Source organism: Eumetopias jubatus, unplaced genomic scaffold (genome assembly GCF_037043125.1).
Source record: "Eumetopias jubatus isolate StellerSeaLion01/CBP00866 unplaced genomic scaffold, mEumJub1_p1.0 scaffold_4, whole genome shotgun sequence".
Classification (NCBI taxonomy): domain Eukaryota; kingdom Metazoa; phylum Chordata; class Mammalia; order Carnivora; family Otariidae; genus Eumetopias; species Eumetopias jubatus.
The window spans coordinates 81738118-81760158 of NW_028274810.1; the positions used below are offsets into that span (position 1 = coordinate 81738118).

At 43.0% G+C, this 22041-nt stretch overlaps 1 protein-coding gene across 2 annotated transcripts in view; it reads left to right on the forward strand.

Annotated features, from left to right (window-relative positions):
• CSMD2 (CUB and Sushi multiple domains 2) overlaps nt 1-22041 on the forward strand; it is a 588524-nt gene that overhangs the window by 540501 nt on the left and 25982 nt on the right. For both annotated transcript variants that reach the window (XM_088023017.1, XM_028113838.2), the window contains exons 54-57: nt 3939-4112; nt 6735-6923; nt 17242-17415; nt 21792-21974. In XM_088023017.1, the coding sequence (XP_087879143.1) occupies nt 3939-4112; nt 6735-6923; nt 17242-17415; nt 21792-21974 (720 nt within the window). The remainder of the gene's footprint in view (nt 1-3938; nt 4113-6734; nt 6924-17241; nt 17416-21791; nt 21975-22041) is intronic.

A 22041-nucleotide genomic window follows, 5' to 3' on the forward strand; every position in this document is an offset into this window, starting at 1 on the left:
GAGTTTCATACCCCTTTTCTGTAGTCCGTGCACTGACATATCAGGATCCTTTTTCAGTTTGTTCATATTTAAGACGGACTTTCTCTTGCCAGCAGTGACTTCAGATCAATATTGGGCCGCTCCCTGCCCCTCTCTTTTCTTTTCCATACAGTCTTGCTCTCCACAAAGGCTTGCAGCAAAAGCATGAGAAACAGCTCTGCCTGGGTGTCGTGCTTGTTTTTCCACTTACACATAATTTAAAGTTTATAGCATTCTGCTTTTTTATGCTGCAGGCCTGGGCTTTCTATAGTTTTATTTGTTCTTCTTGTTAATCTGAATTTTTTTTTTTTTTTTTTGGATTTAGATGACCACCATTTTTCTCAGTTGCCTGGAAGTAACTTGGAAAATTCTTCACTTTTTAAAGTTCCCTAAAGTGAGCCTTATGACCCTAAAGTGCAGGGTTGGTTTTGTTGTTTAATTTTTTTAAGGCAGGTTTTTGTTTGTAATTCTTCTTCTTCATTTGGTTCTTCATAGATGAGATGGAGCAATAAAATAATGAGACATATTGAATAAGCAATGCGTGAAAAGTTAGTCTTAATAGCTGCTTAAGTATTAGGTTTACACAAAGCAAGACCCATCTATATTCAGTCACTCTTCCAGATGGGTGTGAACAAAACATTTGGTTTTATCCAGAAGATGCAAATTCAGATGCCTCCAAGTAATTGGCACAGAATATGCATGTGGAGATTTAGGTTATAAATAATAGGGAATGTTGGGGTCTGAAAACAAGTGGAGAATGTCTGCCTGAGCCTAAAGATGTTTGATTCTAAACCCGGCATGCACTGAAAGGCAGTATAGTAAAGTATTTGGACACTTGGACCCCGGACCTCGATTGCCTGGGTCCTACCCAGACCTCCCACCCCATATCACGTGGCTATATGACTTCAGATGGGTTAGTTTACCTGCCTAAGTCTGTTTCCTCCTCTACAAGAAGCAGATACTTCGGAGAATTGTGAGGATTAAATAAATGCTCTTCCGGACCCAAAGTAGTCCAAACAGTGCCTGAGAGAGGCGTGCAGCAGATGCTCTTGCTGTCGTTATGATGATGGTGCAGTCGATGCTACCACATGACAGAATCCAGGACCCCATGGACCAAACCCCATTGTGTCCCTGGAGCATAGAGCAGTGGGGGCATCTGGAGGAGCAAGGCAAGAGGAAAAGAACAAGTATTTATAAGTGACGACCCTGCGGTCGGCGCTATGTGAGCCATCACCACGTGTCAGTCCAAGGTTTCCATATCCATCACTCTCAAAACTTCCCGGCAATCCCACATCTCCTCCGGTAGCTCTCCTGTCCATTCCCACACATTCTGCGCGATTTCACCTCTTCCCTGAAGACCCCGCCCTCCACTTCCTCCACCTGCCTTCCCAGCAGACAGCTAAGGCAGATAGCGCACACAGCCTGGAGTCACAGAAGCTGGGTGCGGAGCTCGGGTGAGCCACCTAGAAACTGTGCCCCTGAGCAAGACTCCAGGCTTCTCTGAGGATGACGATGGGACCTATGTCACAGGGTTGTGGAGATTCAGTAAAATAATGCAGATAGACCCCAATAATTATTAGCGGATTGGATAACCTCACTTTCTATTTTGCAGAGATGATGGAAGCCATCAGACACTTAACTCCTTCTACCTCCTGCTTCCCACCCACACGTCTATCCTTCTCCCTTCCCTACCACCTCCGTAGAAGAATCTCTCTCTCCAGGCACAAGGCTGTGCCCTCCATCCATCCCTGGATCTCCTCCCTTCTGCCTCCTTAGTGACCCTAATCTGCTTTTAACTGTCTCCTCCATACTGCTTACCCTTCTTTTCTCTTAATTTCCCTCAAGCCCCAGGGAAGCCCTCAAGCTTCACAAAGACCTCGATTTTCCTTCTTAGTGGGTGTTCTCCACCTCTTCTTTGCAGCCTGTACCAGCCAGGGTCTCCAGAGAAACAGAGCTCTCTGGGGTATCTGACATTTCTTGAGGTTCTCCCTGTGGCTTCAGGGACACTCCCACCCCCCCATCAAGTTTTCTTTTTCTACCTGCTGACCACACCTCCATTTCCCGTGCAGGTGCTTTGGTGACCTGGTCTGCTGGCCCCCGTAGCCCATTCCTGTCCCAGCACGCGGGGCAGTCTCGAACCCCTGCAGTCTGCTAGCCGCATGTGTCCCCCTCTGCCCAGCTCTGGCCGCTAGGGTCAATGATGCTACTGTTGAGACTTACACAAGAGAACAGACCCAGACAGATACCAGAGTTGGCCACAGCAAAAACTGGGCTCTGTCTGCCCTTGCCCCCCCATCAACAGTCACACCATCTGTGTTTGGGGTGGGCTCCTTGTGGATCCAGTTGTTGGGGTAAGAAAACATTCCTCATGGTTTCTCAGCCTCAGGATCCAGAACCAAGGGAAAGGCCTGTCAAAAACATCACCTGAGAGTTCAATCTAGAGAGACTGGGGTACCAGGCAGGTGCTCAATAGAAGGACTAAGGAGCAAAGCAGAAGGCCTGTCATCCATCTGTTCCCACACTCCCATGTTCCTTCACTCGGTAGATATTGATCAAGCTCTTCCTACATGCCAGGCACTGCTATAGACCCCAAGGATGTAGCGAGGAGTGAACCAAAGACCCTGCCCTCGTGCAGCTTAACCTCAGGTGGAGGGAGATAAGGAATGAACAAACGGAGAACTACATGTGGAGTGTGTCAGTTACTGTGGAAAAAAGTGGAGAAGTCACGGGGCCTGAGCAGTGCTGGGGAGGCTGATTATTGGGTCATAAGGGACAGCTTCCCTGATACAGTGACATTTGAGGGGAGACCTGAGGATGTGAGGGCAGGAGCCAAGGGATGTTCTGGCAGAGGGGAAAGCAGGTGCCAAGGCTCTGGAGCAGGCACTTCTATTGGAGAAATCTCAGAGAGACCAGTGCCTGGGTGGAGGGATGAACTCCAGGTCTAGGAGGAAGGAAGAAACCTGGGAGAGAGGGGTAACCCGAGCACTCTGGGGCCAGGCCTGCTGGCACCAGGTCCTCCACTAGTGCTCTGGCCGTGGCTGAAGAAATTACACAATCCTGCATGGATGCCAAAATATCACTTTCATTACTAATAAAGCCTAAGTCGGAAGCAATAGCTTCATGTGAGAGCCCAGTAGGGTCTGCTGAATAAACCCAGGATGGGGTGGATTCACACAATCAGAGAAACATGCAGGGCCGGCATCCCTTCATTGTCAGGGAGCGCCTGCCCCCAGAGGAGCAGCAGAGAACACTGTTGTCCATAGTCACTAGGTCGCAAGAGGAAGGGGGCAGAACTGGGTCAAGCATGACTGCTCATTCTTCCCAAATTGCACAGTTCGGCCACTCCACGTGACCTGGGCCAAAGTAAGTAAAAGAGCACAGAGAAAGGTCAGAAATCACTCCTTCATCTGGGAGGAATAGAGGGGAAGGGTTGTGCTCTCAACAACAGCTTTGGCTCCTGCAGGCTGGCAGGGGGAGCAACCCCTCCATTCAGGCTTGGTTAGTATCGACTCTGGCTCTGTCAAGCTCGGCCCAGGAAATGGGCTGGGTCTGAATCCCCCAAGGGGTAGTCATCACATCCAGAGATGGAGAGTGGAGATGGTGAGCCACGGGGATAGAGGCAGAGAAAAGGAGGTAGGGCTGACTACCCGGACGACAGACCTACAATCCTGGCCAAAGGCCCCATGGGGAGTCACAGAATGATTTCTCTCGATTTGTCCAAGCTACAGATGTGCCTTCATGGAAGGAGGTGCATCCACATGCTGATTTCAGGAGATAAAAATTTTGCTGCTAAAGAGACTATAGTTAGACTTAGGGCTGAACTTCACTCATGGGCATGAGAAATACCAGGTGAGGAAAGGATGAGCTTTGGGGGATGTGGAATAATAGGAGGTCTTACCTCTCTTCTGTTTGGGTTGCAGCAATTACCTGTGGACACCCAGGCAACCCGATCAACGGCCTCACTCAGGGCAACCAATTTAACCTCAACGACGTGGTCAAGTTTGTGTGCAACCCCGGGTATGTGGCTGAGGGGGCCACTAGGTCCCAGTGCCTGGCCAGCGGGCAGTGGAGCGACATGCTGCCCACCTGCAGAAGTGAGTCACCCTTCTTCTTCCAATTGGCCCCCAGTACTGCTGCCATTTGGGGTTATGTGACCCAGAGGATTCAGTCCTGGCGTGATTTTGACACAGGGAAAACTGAGAGCAGAGGAGCATCATAAATGAGGATTTTCTCAACCCCTTGACACAGCCACGTCTGTGTCAAGATTTCATCACTGGTTATATAAGCACAGCAAAAAATGTGTGCCTTTCAAAATAGAAATGGAAAGCAATCTTCTCGTTTACATTGCATAGAACAAATACTCATCATTATCCTATAGAGCCCCATTCCTGATGAAAGAAAAAAGCAGGAAAGTTAGAATGAAAAATACAAAGCTGAGAGCATAGGGGTTGGGATGAAGCAGGGAGGAAGAACAGAACTCAAGAACTCAAGAGGCAGACTCTGTGCAGAGGGTATTCTGACCCCATCTGGACGACTTAAGAAATAGTTTCTAAAGCTTTTCGAGTCTGGTCACGCAGCAGGGGCAAATGGAGCTGCCTTGTACCAGGAAGAGCCTGGCAGACTCCGTGACATCCGAGTGGAGCATCAACGCGGGCAGAACATGAATGAGTCCCGCCCTGACCTGGGGGTGGATTGAGTCTTCATAGTTGTGAGGGCGCAGAGTCCCTGGGACGATTGGCTCCTCGTTGCAGTATGTGCAGGTGCACAGTGATTGGCTGTGCAACGTGTGACAAGTCATTTGTAACTGGTGTTAAAGAACTCATCAAGTAAATCAAGATGCATCCCAACTAACCCTAAAATATCATCCCTCTGGTAACATTTGAAGATGCCATCTTGAGTGAAAGAAGGTTCCAGAAAACACAGGAACAACTGTCATGACCTGGTGTTGTGCCTTCCTCCTATCATCTACTGAGGCAGGAAAGAATTTAGAACTTGGCTGCTGGCGGGGTGTTGCTATCCCACATCCCCTCTCGAAAGCCGTGTTCCATCTCCGCAACACAAGATGCAAATTCTCCTGTAACTCTAGCTCCCGCCCCCACCAGTCCCTTCCCAGAGTAACAAGCTCAGGGACTGGTCTTGGAATCCAGGGGCCGGGGTAACATCTTAGAAGTGGTGGCCGCCGGTCCTGTTCCCGCCAGCCCATTCTCTACGCTGACAGAGTGACCTGTCTAAAACGCAAACCTGATCGAGTCGTCCCCTATTAAAAATGCCTTCCCAGACTCCCCAGTGCCCTCACAAAGGTACTGTCCTCTGCTTCGTCCTGACCTCTGTACTGGGGCCTGGCTGCGCTGAGCCTCTTCCAGTCCTATGGAACGTGCCGTGTCACAAACCCAGGGCACTCCCTCAGTCTCCTCAGATGCATTCTTCTCTGTCCCCCTTGGTCTGGATGACTTTGACCCAACCATCGAGAACCAGCTTGAACATCTCCCCTTCTTGGAAGACCTTACTGCTCCACCACCCCGCACTGGGCTCTCGAAGTACTGCTTTGTGCTTCTGGAACATTCTCTGCTACCCCTGTCAGAGTGCTTATCAAACAAAATAATTGCTGGTTTGTTCTTTTCTCTTCCCAACTGGGGATGATTGTATCCACCCCCCTGCCCCAACAGGGGACAGAGGTCTAGAGACATTTTTCATTGTCACCCCTGGAGGGCTTCTCTTGGCATCTAGTGGGTAGAGGCCAAGGATGCTGTTAAACATCCTATAATGCACAGGACTGCCCCCACAACAAAGAATTATCAGCCAAAATGTCATAGTGCCAAGATAGAGAAAGCCCACTCTTGACTGAAAATTCCATGGTATCTTTACTGCCCAACACACTGCTTGGCACTTGGTGTACGGCCATCAAGAGTGTGAATCAATACATACTAAGTATTTGTTTTGTGATGCCAACTTCTCTGAGCCTCAGAGGGGCTCATCAAAGGTAAAAATACCTTATACTTCAAAAACTTATCCAAGATTTAAAAATATATACCTGTCCTACCTACCTAAATGATGATTAGGAGACAATGGCAAGGATTTGAAAGCAAAAGCGCACATCATGGTTTATGAATGATACTGTCATTATCCTAAAATATCCCTCTGAGTTTGAGTTAAGCTGCTTTGGAAACACTTTCAGCATGTAGCAGTCGAATTTATCCCCCAGGATATTAATCTTTCCCCGAAATACTCTTCAAAGTGGTTAAAACAGTTTCCAAAAAAGACCAGCCCCTGTTGGAGTCAGCTCAGACACCTCTGTTGTCAGGAATGGGGCACCCAGAGGCGAAGGAGTCATGCCCTCCAGGGACTCATGTATTCAAACAACTCACCATCAAGGCAGATAAAGTTAGCAGTAGAGGTCTGTGCGAGAGAGCACTGCAGAGGGAGAGGCTAACCAGTCTGGGAGGAGATGGCAAGGCTTCTCCAAGGGACGTGGAGTCTAGCCGACGTGGAAGAATGAATCCCTTAACCAGGTGATCAAGGTCGGTGATCAGGACGTAGAGCAGCCTGAGGACCAGCTCAGCCTCCCAGGCAGGATCGGCTCTGTGCTACCAGTTTCGGTCTGGAAATTCTGCCCTACTGGGAAGGCATGCCTGTTGGGACTTAGGAATTCTCATTTAAAAGCATAAGAAAATCTTCACATCCGGGTTTCTGTGTCTGATGGTCCCATTCCCTTACAGTCATCAACTGCACAGATCCTGGGCACCAAGAAAACAGCATTCGTCAAGTCCGTGCCAGTGGCCCACACAGGTTCAGCTACGGCACCACTGTTTCTTACCAGTGCAACCACGGCTTCTACCTCCTGGGCACCCCGGTGCTCAGCTGCCAGGGGGATGGCACGTGGGATCGTCCCCGCCCCCAGTGCCTCTGTAAGTAGATGTCATCTACTCCAAGTGACCCCCGTGCAGACTGACGGGGTGGCCCACGTCCAAGAATGTTCTCCCTCGTGTGTGTGTGTGTGTGTGTGTGTGTGTGTGTGTGTGTGTGTGTGTGTCTGTTACATCACAATGACAGTCACTCTGGCTGCTCCTTGGGCCCCTGTTGGGTTACTTCCCACACCTACTCATGCACTGTCTTTCTTCCAGGCCAGAGACCTATTCTCCTTCCTCTCTGGTACGTTACTATCCTCTTCAGCCCTCGAGGGTCCCTTCCTTTACAACAGGCTCCCTGGCGCGACACTGTCTCCTACCTTATCCCTTCCTTACTTTTCCAGAAAAACAACACATGACCCCCTTTCTTTTGAAGGACTGAAGCAGAAATGCCACAGACTCTGGAGGCTGGACATAGAGCCTACTTAATAATAATTTTTTAAAAAGTGGCAAAACAGACATCTGTCTCTTGCTCCTAGTCTTTGGAGAAAAGCTTTCAATTTTTCACCATTAAGTATGATGTTACTTGGAGAGTTTATGTAAATTCCCTTTATGAGTGAGGAATTTCCCTTCTATCCCTAGTGAAAATTTTCCCCTCTATTTCTAGTTCGTTGAACATTTTTACCATGAAATGGTGTTGGATTTTGTCAAATGCATTTTCTGCCCATGTTGTCCCCCACCCCCGTTCATTCTATCAATATATGGTGTATTACGTTGATTGATTTTCATATGTTGAACCACTCTTGTGTTCGGGGAACAAATATAATATATTTGTTGTATATATATTGGACAAATATAATCCTTTTAATCTGCTGCTGGACTTCGCTTGCTAGTATTTTGTTGAGGATTTTTGCAGCGATGTTCCTAAGGGATATCAGTCTGTGGTTTCCTTTCTTTGTGATGTCTTTGGCTCTAGTATCAGGGTGATGCTGCCTTCCTAAAATGAGTTGGGAAATGTCCCTCTTCTGTTTTTAGGAATAGGAAGATTGGTGTTACTTCTTTAAAAATTCGATAGAATTCAGCAGTGAAGTCATCTAGTCCTAGGCTTTTCTTTGAAAGTTTTTTGATTATTGATTGATTCTATTTATTTGCTATAATTCTATTCAGGTATTCCACTTCTTCTTGAGTAAGTTTTGGTAGTCTGTGTACATCTAAGAATTTGTCCATTTCATCTGGATTATCTAATTTGTTTGCATACAGCTGTTCATGTTCATAGTATTCAGTAATCCTTTTTTATTTCTGTAAGTTTGATTGGTAGTAATGTCGCCATTTTCATTCTTTATTTAGTAATTTGAATCATTCTCTCTCCTCTCTCTTCTCTCTCTCTCTGTAAAAATTGTCCATTTATTTATTTATTTATTTAAGAGAGAGCTGGGGGAGGGGCAGAGGAAGAGGGAGAGAATCTCCAGCAGACTCCCCGCTGAGTGTGGAGCCCAACCCGGGGCTCAATCCATGACTCTGAGATCAGGACTGAGCCAAAATGAAGAGTTGGACACTTAACTGACTGTGCCACCCAGGAACCCCCCACATTTGTCAATTTTATTGATCTTTTAAAAGAACCAACTTTTTATTTTGTTTATCTTCTCTATTGTTTTTCTATTTAATTTATCTCTGCCATTAACTTTATTATTTCCCTTCTTCTATTTGCTTTGGATTCAATTTGCTCTTCTTTTTCTAGTTTATTAAGGGGAAAGGTTGGGTTGTTGGTTTGAAATCTTTCTTCTTTTTAATGTAGACATTTACAGCTATAAATTTCTCTCTGAGCACTGCTCTCACTGTTATGGTATGTTTTGTTTTCATTTTTGTTCACCTCACAGTATTTTCTAATTATTCCAATTTCTTCTTTAGCCTATTGATCATTTAGGAGTGGTTGTTTAATTTCCATATTATTTGTAAATTTTTCAAATTTCCTTCTGTTACTGACTTTTAATTTCATTGGATTGTGTTTGGAGAACATACTTTGTATAACTTCAATCTTTTTAAATTTATGGAGATTTATTTTATGGCTTAACACATGGCCTATCCTAGAGAATGTTCCATGTGTACTTGAGAAGAGAGTGTATTCTGCTATTGTTGGGTGGAGTGTTATCCAGATGATTGTGAGCTCTAGTTGGTTTATAGCATTGGTCACTATATTTTCTTGTAGGTCTTTTGTCAGGTTGTTCTATGGGGTAGTGAAATCTCATACTTTTATTGTTGATTTGCCTATTTCTCCCTTCAATTCTGTTAGTTTCTGTTTCATGTATTTGGAATCTCTGTTGTTAGGTGCATATATGTTTATAATTTTTATGTCTTATTGATGGATTGATCCTTTTAATCACTATAAAATGTCCTTTTTGTGTTTAATGACAATTTTTTTATTTAAACTCAATTAGTCAACATATAGTACATCATCAGTTTTTGATGTAGTGTTCAATAATTCATTAGTTGCATATAACACCCAGTGCTCATTACATCATGTACCTTCCTTAATGCCCATCATCCAGTTACCCCATCCACCTGCCCACCTCCCTTTCCACAACCCTCAGTTTGTTTCTCAGAATCTATCCTGTCTGATATTAGGATAGCCACTCCAGGCTCTGTTTGGTTGTTGTACACATGGTATATCTTTTCCCATCTTTTACTCTCAGTCCATTTGTGTCTTTGAATCTAAAGTATGTCTCTTTTAGACTGCATATGGTTGGATCATGTTTTTTATCCATTTTGGTAATATCTGTCTTTAGGTGTTTAATCAACATTTAATGTAATTATTGATAAGGTGGGTTTTACATCTGCCATTTTGCTATTTGTTTTCTATGTATCTTATGGTCCTGTGTTTTTTAGTTTTGGTGTTTTGGGCGGTTTTTTTGGTTCTCTGTTCTCCTACTGCTACTTTCTTTTTCATTAAATAGATCTTTTCTAATGTAACATTTTAATTTCTTTGTAATTTCACTGTGGGTTTTTTAAGTTATTTTCTTAGTGGTTACTCTGAAAATTACAATTAACATTTTAACTTATAACAACATACTTGGTATTAATACTAATTTAATTAGTATTGTTGTATGCAGAAGCTTTGCTCCTACATAGCTCCATTGCCTGCCCCCTCATTTGTGCTGTTACTAGTATACAAATTACATTTTTAGACATTGCATGCCTATCAACACAGATTTCCAATTATTGCTTCATGCCATTTCCCAGCTAGGAGAAGAAAAATTACAAACAACAAATACACTTATACTGTAGTTTATGTTTACCTATGTAGTTACCTTTACCAGAGTTTTTTAGTTCTGCATGTACCTTCAAGTCCTTTCAGTTCAGCCTGAGAGACTTCCTGTAGAATTTCTTTATAATTAAGAATTTCTTTCTAAGTTTGCTAATGGTGCATTCTCTCAGTCTTTGTTTATCCAGGAATGTCTTAATTTCCCCTTCATGTTTGAAGGATAGTTTTGCTAGCTATAGAATTCTTGGTTGAAAGTCTTTTTTTTTTTTTTTTGGTCACTTTAAACATGTCAAATTACTGACATGTAGATGTTAAATCTACCATCTTATTTTGTGTTTTGTTTGTTCTACCCACTCATTTCTTTTTTTCTCCTTTTTTATTGGATTAACTATGTTTATAACTCCATTTTTTCTTCTCTGCTAATAAGTAAGTTATATGCTCTACATTTTAATGGCTACATTAGAAATTATAGCAGGAACACTTCACTTATCAAAGTCTAAAGTTAATCTCTCTTCCTCCTATATTGTACAAGAACATTAGAACACTTTAACTCCATTTACATTTTTCTGACTTTTACATTATTGTTTTCTTATATCTTAATTTTGCCTTGTTTTTTAAATCCACAATGTATTATTGTTGTTGTTCTATGCAATTATTGTTCACTTGGATTTATCCACATATTTGCCATTTTCTTTGCTTTTCATTTCTTCTTATACCTTGTCCTTCCTCATGGATCATTTTCCTGTTCTTTGAAGGGCATCCTTTAGAATCTTATTTATTGAAGATCTATGGGTGGCAAGCACTCTCAGTTTTTGTTTGTCTCTAATATGTTTATTTGTCCCTCATTTTTTGAAGATATTTTTGGTAGGTTTAGAAATCCAGGTTGACAGTTATTTTCTCTCAGCCCATTAAAGAAATCTTTTTAATATCTTCTGACCTCTTATTGCTATGGAGAAGTCGGCTATCAGTCTTTCACTCCTTTGAAAAGTCTGTCTCTGTCTTTGGTGTTCTGCATTTTCTGTAGTTATTAAATGATAATTTAGCTGGATCAGAAGTCCAAGTAGACACATTGCTCTTGGTGGACTTTGCTGGCATTTACTATTACTGAGAAGTCTGCTTTCAATCTAATCATTGTACCTTTTAGGTAGTCTTTTTTTTTACTTCACTGACTTTAAGATCCTCTCTTTCTTGTTGGTATTCTGAATTCTTTTACACTATGTTTAGCTATTTTATTTATCCTTCTTAGAATTCATTATGCTTCCTGGATTTTTTGACATCTGGGGAATTCTCAGCTATGGAGTTCTATAAATATTGTCTCGCCTCATTCTCTTCCTTCACTACTTCTGGGACTCCAACATTAGACCTTCTTGTGCAATTCTCTGTGTTTCTGAAACTCATTCATATTTCCAATCTCTGATAGATTTCCCCGGGTCTCTCCATGTTAGTTACATTAATATTATTAGGGGTCTTTTAGGTTGAACTAATTTAAAGTAGAAGTAAAATTCTGTTCTGGATAATCCGCTATCACTAGGCTTGGTGGGCTTTTCACCTCTACCTATAAATCTTCTCATTATTTTGCTACATAGATGAATTTGTTCTTTTTTTAAAATTTTATTTTATTATGCTATGTTAGTCACCATACATCATTAGTTTTTGATATAGTGATCCATGATTCATTGTTTTCATATAACACCCAGTGCTCCATGCAGTATGTGCCCTCCTTAATACCCATCACCAGGCTAACCCGTCCCCCCACCCACCTCCCCTCCAAAACCCTCAGTTTGTTTCTCAGAGTCCATAGTCTCTCATGGTTCATCTCTAAAAATTGTTCATAGGTAGCTTGTCTGTCCTACCATTTGTTAATTATCATTTTAGCTATGTCTTAGTTGAGGTTTAACTATTCACTGAGTTTCTGTTTTCAGTTATTTCTTTTGTATTTGAGATGTTTTATTTGGTTGTTGTTCAAATTTGCTTGATTATTTCCATTGGGTTTCCTCTATAAATGTATTCTTTTTATGTCTTTCACATATTAGATATACTTATAATGCTTTCCATATCTAATCATTATAATACCATTATCTTTATGACTCTAATTTGGCTATTGTTTTTTCTGGTGATTCTCACTTATGGTGACTTATTTCTCATGTGTTTTATTATGTTTCCATTGTAATCTCTTATTGGGCTGATCTTAATCTGCAGGAACCATGAACCAGGCTCTTAGTCTTATAGAAGCCAAAGCCTAGAAACAGGCTAGCCATTATCTCTCAAAACAAATGACTAATGCTCAATAGTTGCTGATAATTTTTACTCCAGGAAACCAACTGTAACTTCTTTTTCTCGTTAGGATTTACAAGGTGCTAAACTCTGCCTTCACTAATTACTGAGACCACTGGTTTCTATCATTATTAGGGACATAGAAACCAAATAGAAACCAAAACCAAGAGGCAGATCTGCTCTTATTTTTAGAGCAGGTTTCCCCAGGACAGCAATGATTATTACTCACTCTGAATATGAGCTTCAGCAGGACTTCCAGAAAGATGATACACTAACACAAGAACCCAATTAGACTATTCACTTGTTGATGGGGGGAAAGTAAAGACGTTTTTCCCTAGATTTTGTGAGAATATTTCAAAAACACAAGACCCTGAGGAGCTTTCATTGCCTATTCGATCCCAAGTGACTCCCAGTAAAACCATTTTCACTGCTATTTCGTGATTATCATGACATTATTTTAGTGGGCTAACTGAATTTTTCTTCTGGAAGACCAAAGTACCTGTGAACAGGCTTATGGAAAATTGTAAAGTACTTTACATATACATCTGATCAATTCAGTTAATGAAAATCAGCTGTTCCTTCCAGGCGAAGGCAAACTGTTTTAATTGGCATGGATGTGCAGGGACCAAGGAAAATGTATGACCCAGGTCTATATCATATGCTGTTTCCCTGATAAAGTGCTTTAGAAAACAGTGGAAACCCTGGAGGCTGGCCAGCCATCAGTATAACCCTCATACTTGGGGTTTAGGAACCAGCATGAGGTCCTTTTCCTTTTGCTGTGGGATTCAGCATAGCCCACACCCAACCATTAATTCTGATACTGTTTTTTGCTTAATTAAAATTTTATATTTTTTTCTCAATCCCCTGTTATATATGTATTCTGTGTAAGGCAAGAAAGTCTGATATTATTTGCAGTGCTAAATATCTATCTTGCCTATTTTTATGTACACATTTAAACTTATTTGCAGTTAAAAAAAATTTTTTTAACTAATTTGCTGTTATAAATTACACAGCCACTGCAGGATTTGGAGATCCCATATGGACACGGGCATGAACATTAAAAACATTTTTAAAATGTTTTTATATTGACAAATTGAGAAATGCAGTAGCAGTTAATCACCTTCTCTGTGTTCTTCACCTCCCTGATTTGTATGCAAATACACACTGAATATAAGTTGTTCCTCTTTATTATTATCTTATATCTTTTTCCTATTGTTCCTTACCCACAGCAACCAAATGGTATTGATACTATTTTATCTTTTGTCACAAATATTTTTGTGGTTGACTTATTCCTCCTTTAAAAGAACAAACCACAGAAAAGGAATAAAACAATAGAGTATACTCTGGTTGCTAATTTTACAGATACCCAAGTGGCCTAGATCAAGTCAGTGACAAATAAATAATTTCAGGCATTGCATATACATTTTTTGAGACTATTAGATAATACCATAATTTAACACTATCCTCAAATTAGCCAAAGAAAAATTTTAAAGCCAAATAAGAACATCAGAAAAACAGCCAGCCAACTATAATCACAGAAATCAGTAGAAGTAGAGGGGAGGGGGGAGGGGGATGGGTTAGCCCGGTGATGGGTATTAAGGAAGGCACATATTGAATGGAGCACTGTGTGTTATACACAAACAATGACTAATGGAACACTACATCAAAAACTAATGATGTAATGAATGATGACTAACATAACATAATAAAATAAAATTTAAAAAAAAGAAGTAGCCAACATATATGTGTACTATGTACATCAATACACATGAACAAAAATGTTCTTATCAGTGTTATTCATAAAAGCCCAAAACAGGAAACAATCCAAAAGTCCCTCAACAGGAAATAATCCAAAAGTCCCTCAACAGGAAATGGATGAAAAAATGTGGTATATTCACACAGTGCTAGGATAGTCAACCTTGAAGATGGTCCCAATGACTCCACCTACTGGTATTCATGCCTTTATGTAGTATCTTCCTATATTGTACCAGGGTTGGTCTGTGTCAAGTGGAGGGATGTGACTTACAAAGTTCAGTCATAAAAGACATTTCTACTTCCACCTTGCTCTCTGGGATCCATCACCCTGGGGGAAGCCAGTCAGTTATCTATTGGCATATAACAAACATTTCAAAACTTAAAATAGCAACTGTTTGTATTTTCTCACAATGATATAAGTTTAGAATTCAAGGCTTAGCAAATTCAAGGCTGAGCAGGTGTATCAGTCCGAGTTCTCCAAAGAAACAATAGCCAATGGGAGATTGCAGAGATACAGATGTAGGTATAGGTATAGATACATATTTTTATATCTAAATCTAGATCCAAGATGGCTTCACTCACATGTCAGGGAACTTGGTCCCAGCTGTTGCCTGGGGCATCATGATTATTCTCCACATGACTACTGTCTCCATGTAATTTCTTATCATTCAGTAGTCTAAGACAGACTTCCTTACATGGTGGCAGTCATATTCCAAGAAAATGAGGGCAGAAGCTGCTTGGCCTCTTAATCCACAACCCACCCAACGTCACTTCCACCACATTCCAGTGGTCAAAGCAGGTCACAAAGCCAGCCCAGATTCAAGGGGAAGCAAAACAGGTTCCATGCCTTGATGGGAGGAATTGTTGACAGTAGTCTCTGCAGATAATATACCATAGGCACTTAGAACATGACCTGACACACATTAAGACCACAGTGAGAAATGTAGATAGCCAAGACCTAGTCATACCATCCCTGCGCCTGGCCAAAATTCCATCATCAGGAACAGCATTGGCCCAACTCACATGCTATCCCTTTGGTCACCTGTCTGGATCATCACCCATGCTGTGCCCTGTGCCCTTTTTGGGTACGAGCAATGGCTACAAGGATCTCTTACCATACCCCAAGGTTTAGTCCATCCAAGTCATTATCATCTCTTCTTAAACTACTGTGACAGCCCCCTCTTTCTTGCCACACTCTGGAATGTTGTCTACACTGTAGCCAGAATGATCTTATTAAAGTCAAATCACATCACTCCAGTGGTGTCCCATCATACAATCCTAATTCTATGCCATGATCCGGTTCTGAGCAACCCGTCTGTCCAAGTCCTCCTCCATTCTTTCCTTGCTCAGTTCATTCCAGCAACCTTGGCTTTCTTGCTATCCCTCAAACACACCAAGCTAATTGTGCCTCTGGAGCCCTTCCCTCAGAATGCTCTTCCTGTAAATCTCGCATGACTGGCCTCTTTAGAGCACTCAAATCACTATTCAAATGACACCTCCTCAAAGAGATCTTCCTTAACCACACTACTCAAAAATAACACTCACAGCCCACCCCTGAATACCTTTTTCCTGATGGAGCTTTATTTTTCTTCATAACACCCCCTAGAATTACCTATTTTTTTAAATTTATAGTCTCTCTTCTCCACTAGAATATAATTTCCGTAAGAGCATAGAAATTCTTCTCCCAACATATAAAACAGTGCCTAACACATAATAGGCACTCAATAAATATGTGTTGGGTAAATGAAAGAACCCGGGATCAACTGGGGCAAAAACAATGGGAAGCAAACCCAGTGATGTTGAGCACTGCCCTGCCCTATCCTGTATATCTCAATTCTGGTATTCTCATCTTTCCTTTTTAATTGAGATATAATTGACAAACAACATAAGTTTTGGGCATACAACATAATGATTTGATATTTGTATACATTGTGAAATGATCACCACAGTAAATCTAATTAACATCCATCACCAAACACAGCTTTAGAATTTTGTTTCTTGTGTTAAGAATTTTAAGATCTAGTCTTTTAACAATTTTCAAATATGCAATACAGTATTAGTAACTATAGTCACTATGCTGTACATTATCTCTTGTGACTATTAATGTTTGTTCCTTTTGACCCCCTTCATCCATGTGGCCCACCTCCCATCCCATGCCTCTGGCAACCACCAATCTAGTCTCTGTATCTAAAAGCTCCATTGTTTGGGGTTTTTTTTTGAGATTCCACATGTAAGTGAGATCATATGGTATTTGTCTTTCTCTGAATGACTTATTTCACTTAGTATAATGCCCTCAAGGTCTATTCATGTTGCCACAAATGGCAAGATTTCATTCTTTTATGCCTGAATAATATTCCATTGTATATAGACACTACATCTTCTTTATCCATTCATTTGCCAATGGACACTTAGGTAGCTTCCATGTTTTGGCTACTGTAAATAATGCTGCAGTGAACATGGGGTGCATATATCTTTTGAAGCTAGGGTTTTCATTTTCATCAGATAATCTGGTATTCTAATCTTATCACTGGTGTTCAGTTACAATTTGGTGTTTCAGGACAGGGAACTTGCAGACTGAAGGGGACAAGTTGGGGACAATTGATATGGGCATCTGTAAGATGCAGGTGGAAAAAGACTAGACCTGGCCCTTATTTGGGAACCTGTAGCCAATGCAGACTGTCCTAGGATGACAGGTTGTCTCTTCTGTCTTATGTTTGCTATGTGTACCACCTTTCTGCCAGAGACACCTTGGGTATGTCCTACAGCAGTGAGGAAATAGGGAGAGGTGCGCACAAGAGGCAAAGAAGAAAGGAAACAGATATTATTGCATACCAGCTACATGCTGAACAGTTTCCCATGTATTATCTCATTTAACTCTTAAAACAACAGGTATTACTCTTCATTTCACAGATACGGAAAATGTACGGCAAGGTGGGTAGGCTGATGCCGGGTAGACGTGCCAACAGAAAGCAAACTTCAAAAGATAACCCAGGCTTTCTCTTCTTCTCTGCCTGTCATTATGGAAAGCCTATGTCCTGTGATGACAATCCATCGCTTTGCGGAGTTTCTGATGTTTGCTCTTCCCCACAGTGGTGTCCTGTGGCCATCCAGGCTCCCCACCCCATGCCCAGATGTCCGGGGACAGCTTTACTGTGGGAGCAGTCGTGCGTTACAGTTGCACCGGCAAGAGGACTCTGGTGGGAAATGCCACCCGTATGTGTGGGCTGGATGGACACTGGACTGGCTCCCTCCCCCACTGCTCAGGTATGGAGCCTAGCATGAGGGAGCAGGGTCCAATGGAACCCTTGGCTGGGGGGAGATGGGACAAGCTCCCAAGATGTGAGTGTGACAGATGGGCAGGAGGGAAGCCAACCTTTTAGACCCCCATTTCATAGGCAGAAAACACAGCTATCAGAGGTCCCAATCAAACTTCAGCCTTTGGTGGTCTGAGACCAGCTTCCTCTCTTGGTCTCCTTTGGCCAAGCCCATACAACCCAGAGATTGCAAAACTAGGGAGAATGCAAGTTTGTGAGGTACCCCTGTGGCCAGAGTCCTGTCCAGACACTTGTTTCCATAAGTTTCTGAGAAGAGTCCGAGCCTCCCTGTTGTTGGGCCCAGATCTAAAGCCACCCTTGTGTTCTTTTTTTTTTTAAAGATTTTATTTATTTATTTGATAGAGACAGACACAGCGAGAGAGGGAACACAAGCAGAGGGAGTGGGAGAGGGAGAAGCAGGCTCCCCGCCGAGCAGGGAGCCCGATGCGGGGCTCGATCCCAGGACCCTGGGATCATGACCTGAGCCAAAGGCAGACACTTAACGACTGAGCCACCCAGGCACCCCACCACCCTTGTGTTCTTTCCTTCCCTGTTTGGGACTCCAAGGCCCCAGCCTCCTTCCTTTTCTTTCTTATCACTGCCTCCCCAACTTGTCTTATGTCTAGGCTGCCTAGTGGGATACAGGTCTCCCATATTGCCCTTATACACCAGTCTCAGATTTTTCCTATTAATATATTTGTTTTACTATTAATCTCTATGAGGATACTGACAGATGCTATCCAAAGAGCAAATTTAAGAAACTGCCAAAGCTCTTGTGTCTATATTATCCAAACCAGAATTTCCTCTATAATATCTTAACAGAACAAAATATTTGAAATTGAATTGTCCCAACGACAGAAATCACTAACCCAAAAATTAGTACCCCTGAACTTGGTCTCCTTTGAGATGAGCCTTCCTGGCCCCAGAAGGGATCCCATAAGGTGTGTCAACCCCAGGAAGGCAACTGCTCATGTAACTTTATGTTTCTCAGGGGGCCCACCTTGGCATTGATACTAACCCCTATCCCTTCCCATGCCAGGGCCCCTCTAGAGGTAAGAATCCCAACCTCCTCCTATTATAGATGCCTTCTCCTTGATTTGGGACCTCACCCACAAGACATGTATGTAGCTGTTCCTGCAGTCTGAGTTCGCAGATGATCTGTCTCCCAAAATTTAGGGCACTGCCAGAATATTGAACCAGATATTGGTTAGGTCTCCTCAGAAAGAAGAAATTCCTCAAGTGCTGGCCACTGTTTCAAAGGGCTTCTGGCTGCCCAGGACAATCTCAGACACATCACTCTGTATCACCACCCAGGACTTTGGCCCCTCACCTTTATTAATCTCATTAATCACTCACTTTATGAACTGGGTGGGACTATATATTAGCCATGGAGACTCCTTTAGCCTGGACTAGAGGAAAGCCTATTAACCAGGCCCCTAACTTCATTTTGTTTGGACTTCTGGTGGAAGTGACTTGGGGAGGATGGCATGGAGAAGACAGAGTCCTGTATGTATATGGAGGCTTCCTGAGTTACCCACAGAGCAAGTTCCAGGAGGAAAAGGCATTCCAAAAAGGAAAGTCATGCATTTCCCATCCAAATGCCTGCATAAGCACGCATTTGCCCCAGTCTCTTCTGTGAATTGTCCCTTTACATAGTTTCTCCCTCTAGACACTTCTCTAGGGCATTGGGCCAATGGTGTTCTTAAAGCCTATTTTATCTATCTTGGGGATCTTTGTTGTCCATGGGAAAGGGAATTGCAGAGTACAAGAGAAAGAAGCCATAAAGAAAACCTTGAGCCTCTCCTGCCTGTTAACATATATAACCCAACCACACAGCGATTCTCCTGGCCCAAGGCATGGAATCCAAAATCTTTTCTCCTCAGTGTAATTTCCCTTCTCTGGAGTTGTGCTAGCAGATGCTGGAAAATGACCTACTTGAAAAATGACCTACCCCAGAAACAATTCTTGTTTGGGGTAGAAAACTAAGGTAGAAAACCTACAGCCCTGAGATTTCATAATTTTGTGACTTCCCAAATACCAGTCCTCTGTGTGAAAAAAGGGACTCTTCCTTGGTCACATCAAAGGTCAAGGGAGACTAGAAACAAGCTGACTCTCTAGGAACATGAAAAAGTGAAAAGCAAGAAAGGAACCTTCAGAGGACATGGACCCCACTCATTATGGGATATGTTGCATTCAGCTGTTTTATACCTGATGATGAATATTCTGAAGAATAGTTTGCAGTCACTTCTCCCATGTATCCATCAAGGATGACAAACACTTTGGAGACCAGAATCATGGGCAGAGTTTTGCTGGTGACCTCTGAGGACAGGATTAGAGGGGATTATATTAATGCTAAGGCTGAGGAATGAATGAGTTTTAAATGCTTTAGATAAGAAACTGAGAGATGTGAAGAATAAGTGATTAGAAAGTAACACTGGAGGTGCTCTTGTGAGTAGAATATAATTCCTCCCTTCCTAAAACTTACAGATATCATCTTTTGCAACACTGTCTCCTGCCAGTCCTAAGAAATATGCATTCAGAAATCCAAGGTCACATTTCTGAGCCTCATTCTGTATGCCCATGCATATAGATGATACATAACAGGCTATAAGTGTGTGGGCCATCATCAGAACATGCAGAGATTTCTAGCATTTGAGACATGCTTCAGGTTGGTCATTGTCCACCTCTGCAATGTCATCATTTGCTGATATACCTCAGTAGAGGACCAACGGTTACCGTGTGCCCCTGTGGTACAATATTGTGTCTCAGACTCCTTTATATCACCAAAAAAGAGCCCCAAACACTACAGTGAGGACCATTCTGTCAGAATAAGCTCCCAGGACTGGAGACCTCCACCCTCAGGCCTGTTGTTCAGTAGTGCACCTCCAGCTAAGGTCACCTAGCCAGTGTGGGAGTTTGTGTACTCACCATCAGAACTGCCTTCAGGGGGACCCAGTGCAGCCTGTTGCATTAGCTACACCCTGGAAAACTCCAAGAGAGAAGAAAATCTAGCCAAGTGTGATGGGCCCTCTTTTTCCAAATGTTTGAGTTGAAGGTTGAATAAATCCCCCTTCCTTGGTAGAGAGCAACATGGGATCATATAGTAAGTATTCTCACAGTCTGAGACTAAATGAGAAAAGGAAATAATTCCATGATCGAGAAGAAGAGACATAAATGGTAAATGGTGGGTTATACCTGACTTAAACATTTATTTACTCCAACAAACTAAACGTGCTTATTCAGACATTCGCATTTGATGCCCACACATGTGGGTTCCTGAGGAGATGCATGCCACATCAGATGGCACCCTGTCTTCTCATGAAGTTGCCATTTATTCCTTCATTTTCCTCTTCCTTCTTCATGCTTCCCATGGCCTAGTCTGATCTAATGATGTCTCCTATACAACTCTGTATTATGAGGGGTGCTGGCTTCCACAAGCCTCGACCTTGTGGCTTCGTCTCCTGTTCTCTACCCTCCTCCACCCCTTGGGTCCTTATCACTCTCTTGGGTGGGTCTGTACAATATCAGGACCCAGATGAATGCAGAAATGTAGCAGGAGGCAAGGGCCAAAGAAAGAATGGAATGAGAGAGTCCAAAACATTTCACCTAGAATTCACCTGTGTTACATACTTGGTGAATAGGGAATCCTCAACGAAAGGCCCAAGATCCAGATTCAAGCTGAGCTGTTGAGAAGACAAAACTACACTAAGGAGTTTAGACTTTAACCCACAGGCTATGGGAAGCCAGTGGAGACATTTCAGTAGGAAAGAAACAAGATCAGATGGTTGATGGTTTTTCGTTGTCAAGGTTTGGGGGTAAAGTGGAAGATGGGTTACAGGGAGAGTTTAGGAGGTAGGGACATTAGGAGACTCTCACAATAGTTGGGGCAAGAGAATGCTGGGCATGTGAGCTTAAGATGCTGGAACCAGGGACAGAGAGGGCGCAGAATCCGCAGATATTGTAGAGAAGAAGTAAAAGGAAGGAGGAGGAGATGTGGCCAGCTGGGACCACTGACATTCCACACTGGCACTGGCCAGAAAGCAAAGGCCTGATCTCTACCACAGAGCCTTCCGTCTGCTTTCTTCCCTTGCTGTGCAGTCCCCGGGGACTCACCCATGACCTCAGACCTTTGTATTCTCTGACCTCTGGGTAGTAAGGCAGGTAGTAGGGTCCAACTAACTGGGGTAAGACACACAATCAGTTTTCACCCCCCTTATTTCTGGGGCCCAAAGCCTCCCCTTAGCACCGACCCACTATCTCTCTCACGTCCCCACTGCCAACTCTTCCATGCTAAAACAACAGGGTTTGTTTGGTTCTGGTCCATAGGAACCAGCATGGGAATCTGTGGTGACCCGGGGATCCCAGCACACGGCATTCGTTTGGGGGATAGCTTTGCCCCAGGCAGCCTGATGCGTTTCAGCTGTGAGGCTGGCCACACGCTCCGGGGATCATCTGAGCGGACCTGTCAAGCCAACGGCTCATGGAGCGGCACGCAACCTGAGTGTGGAGGTAATGTATGTGACCATTCTGCTTTTCTCCTTTGTCCACCCCAGCTGCTCGTCCCCCATTTGCCTGC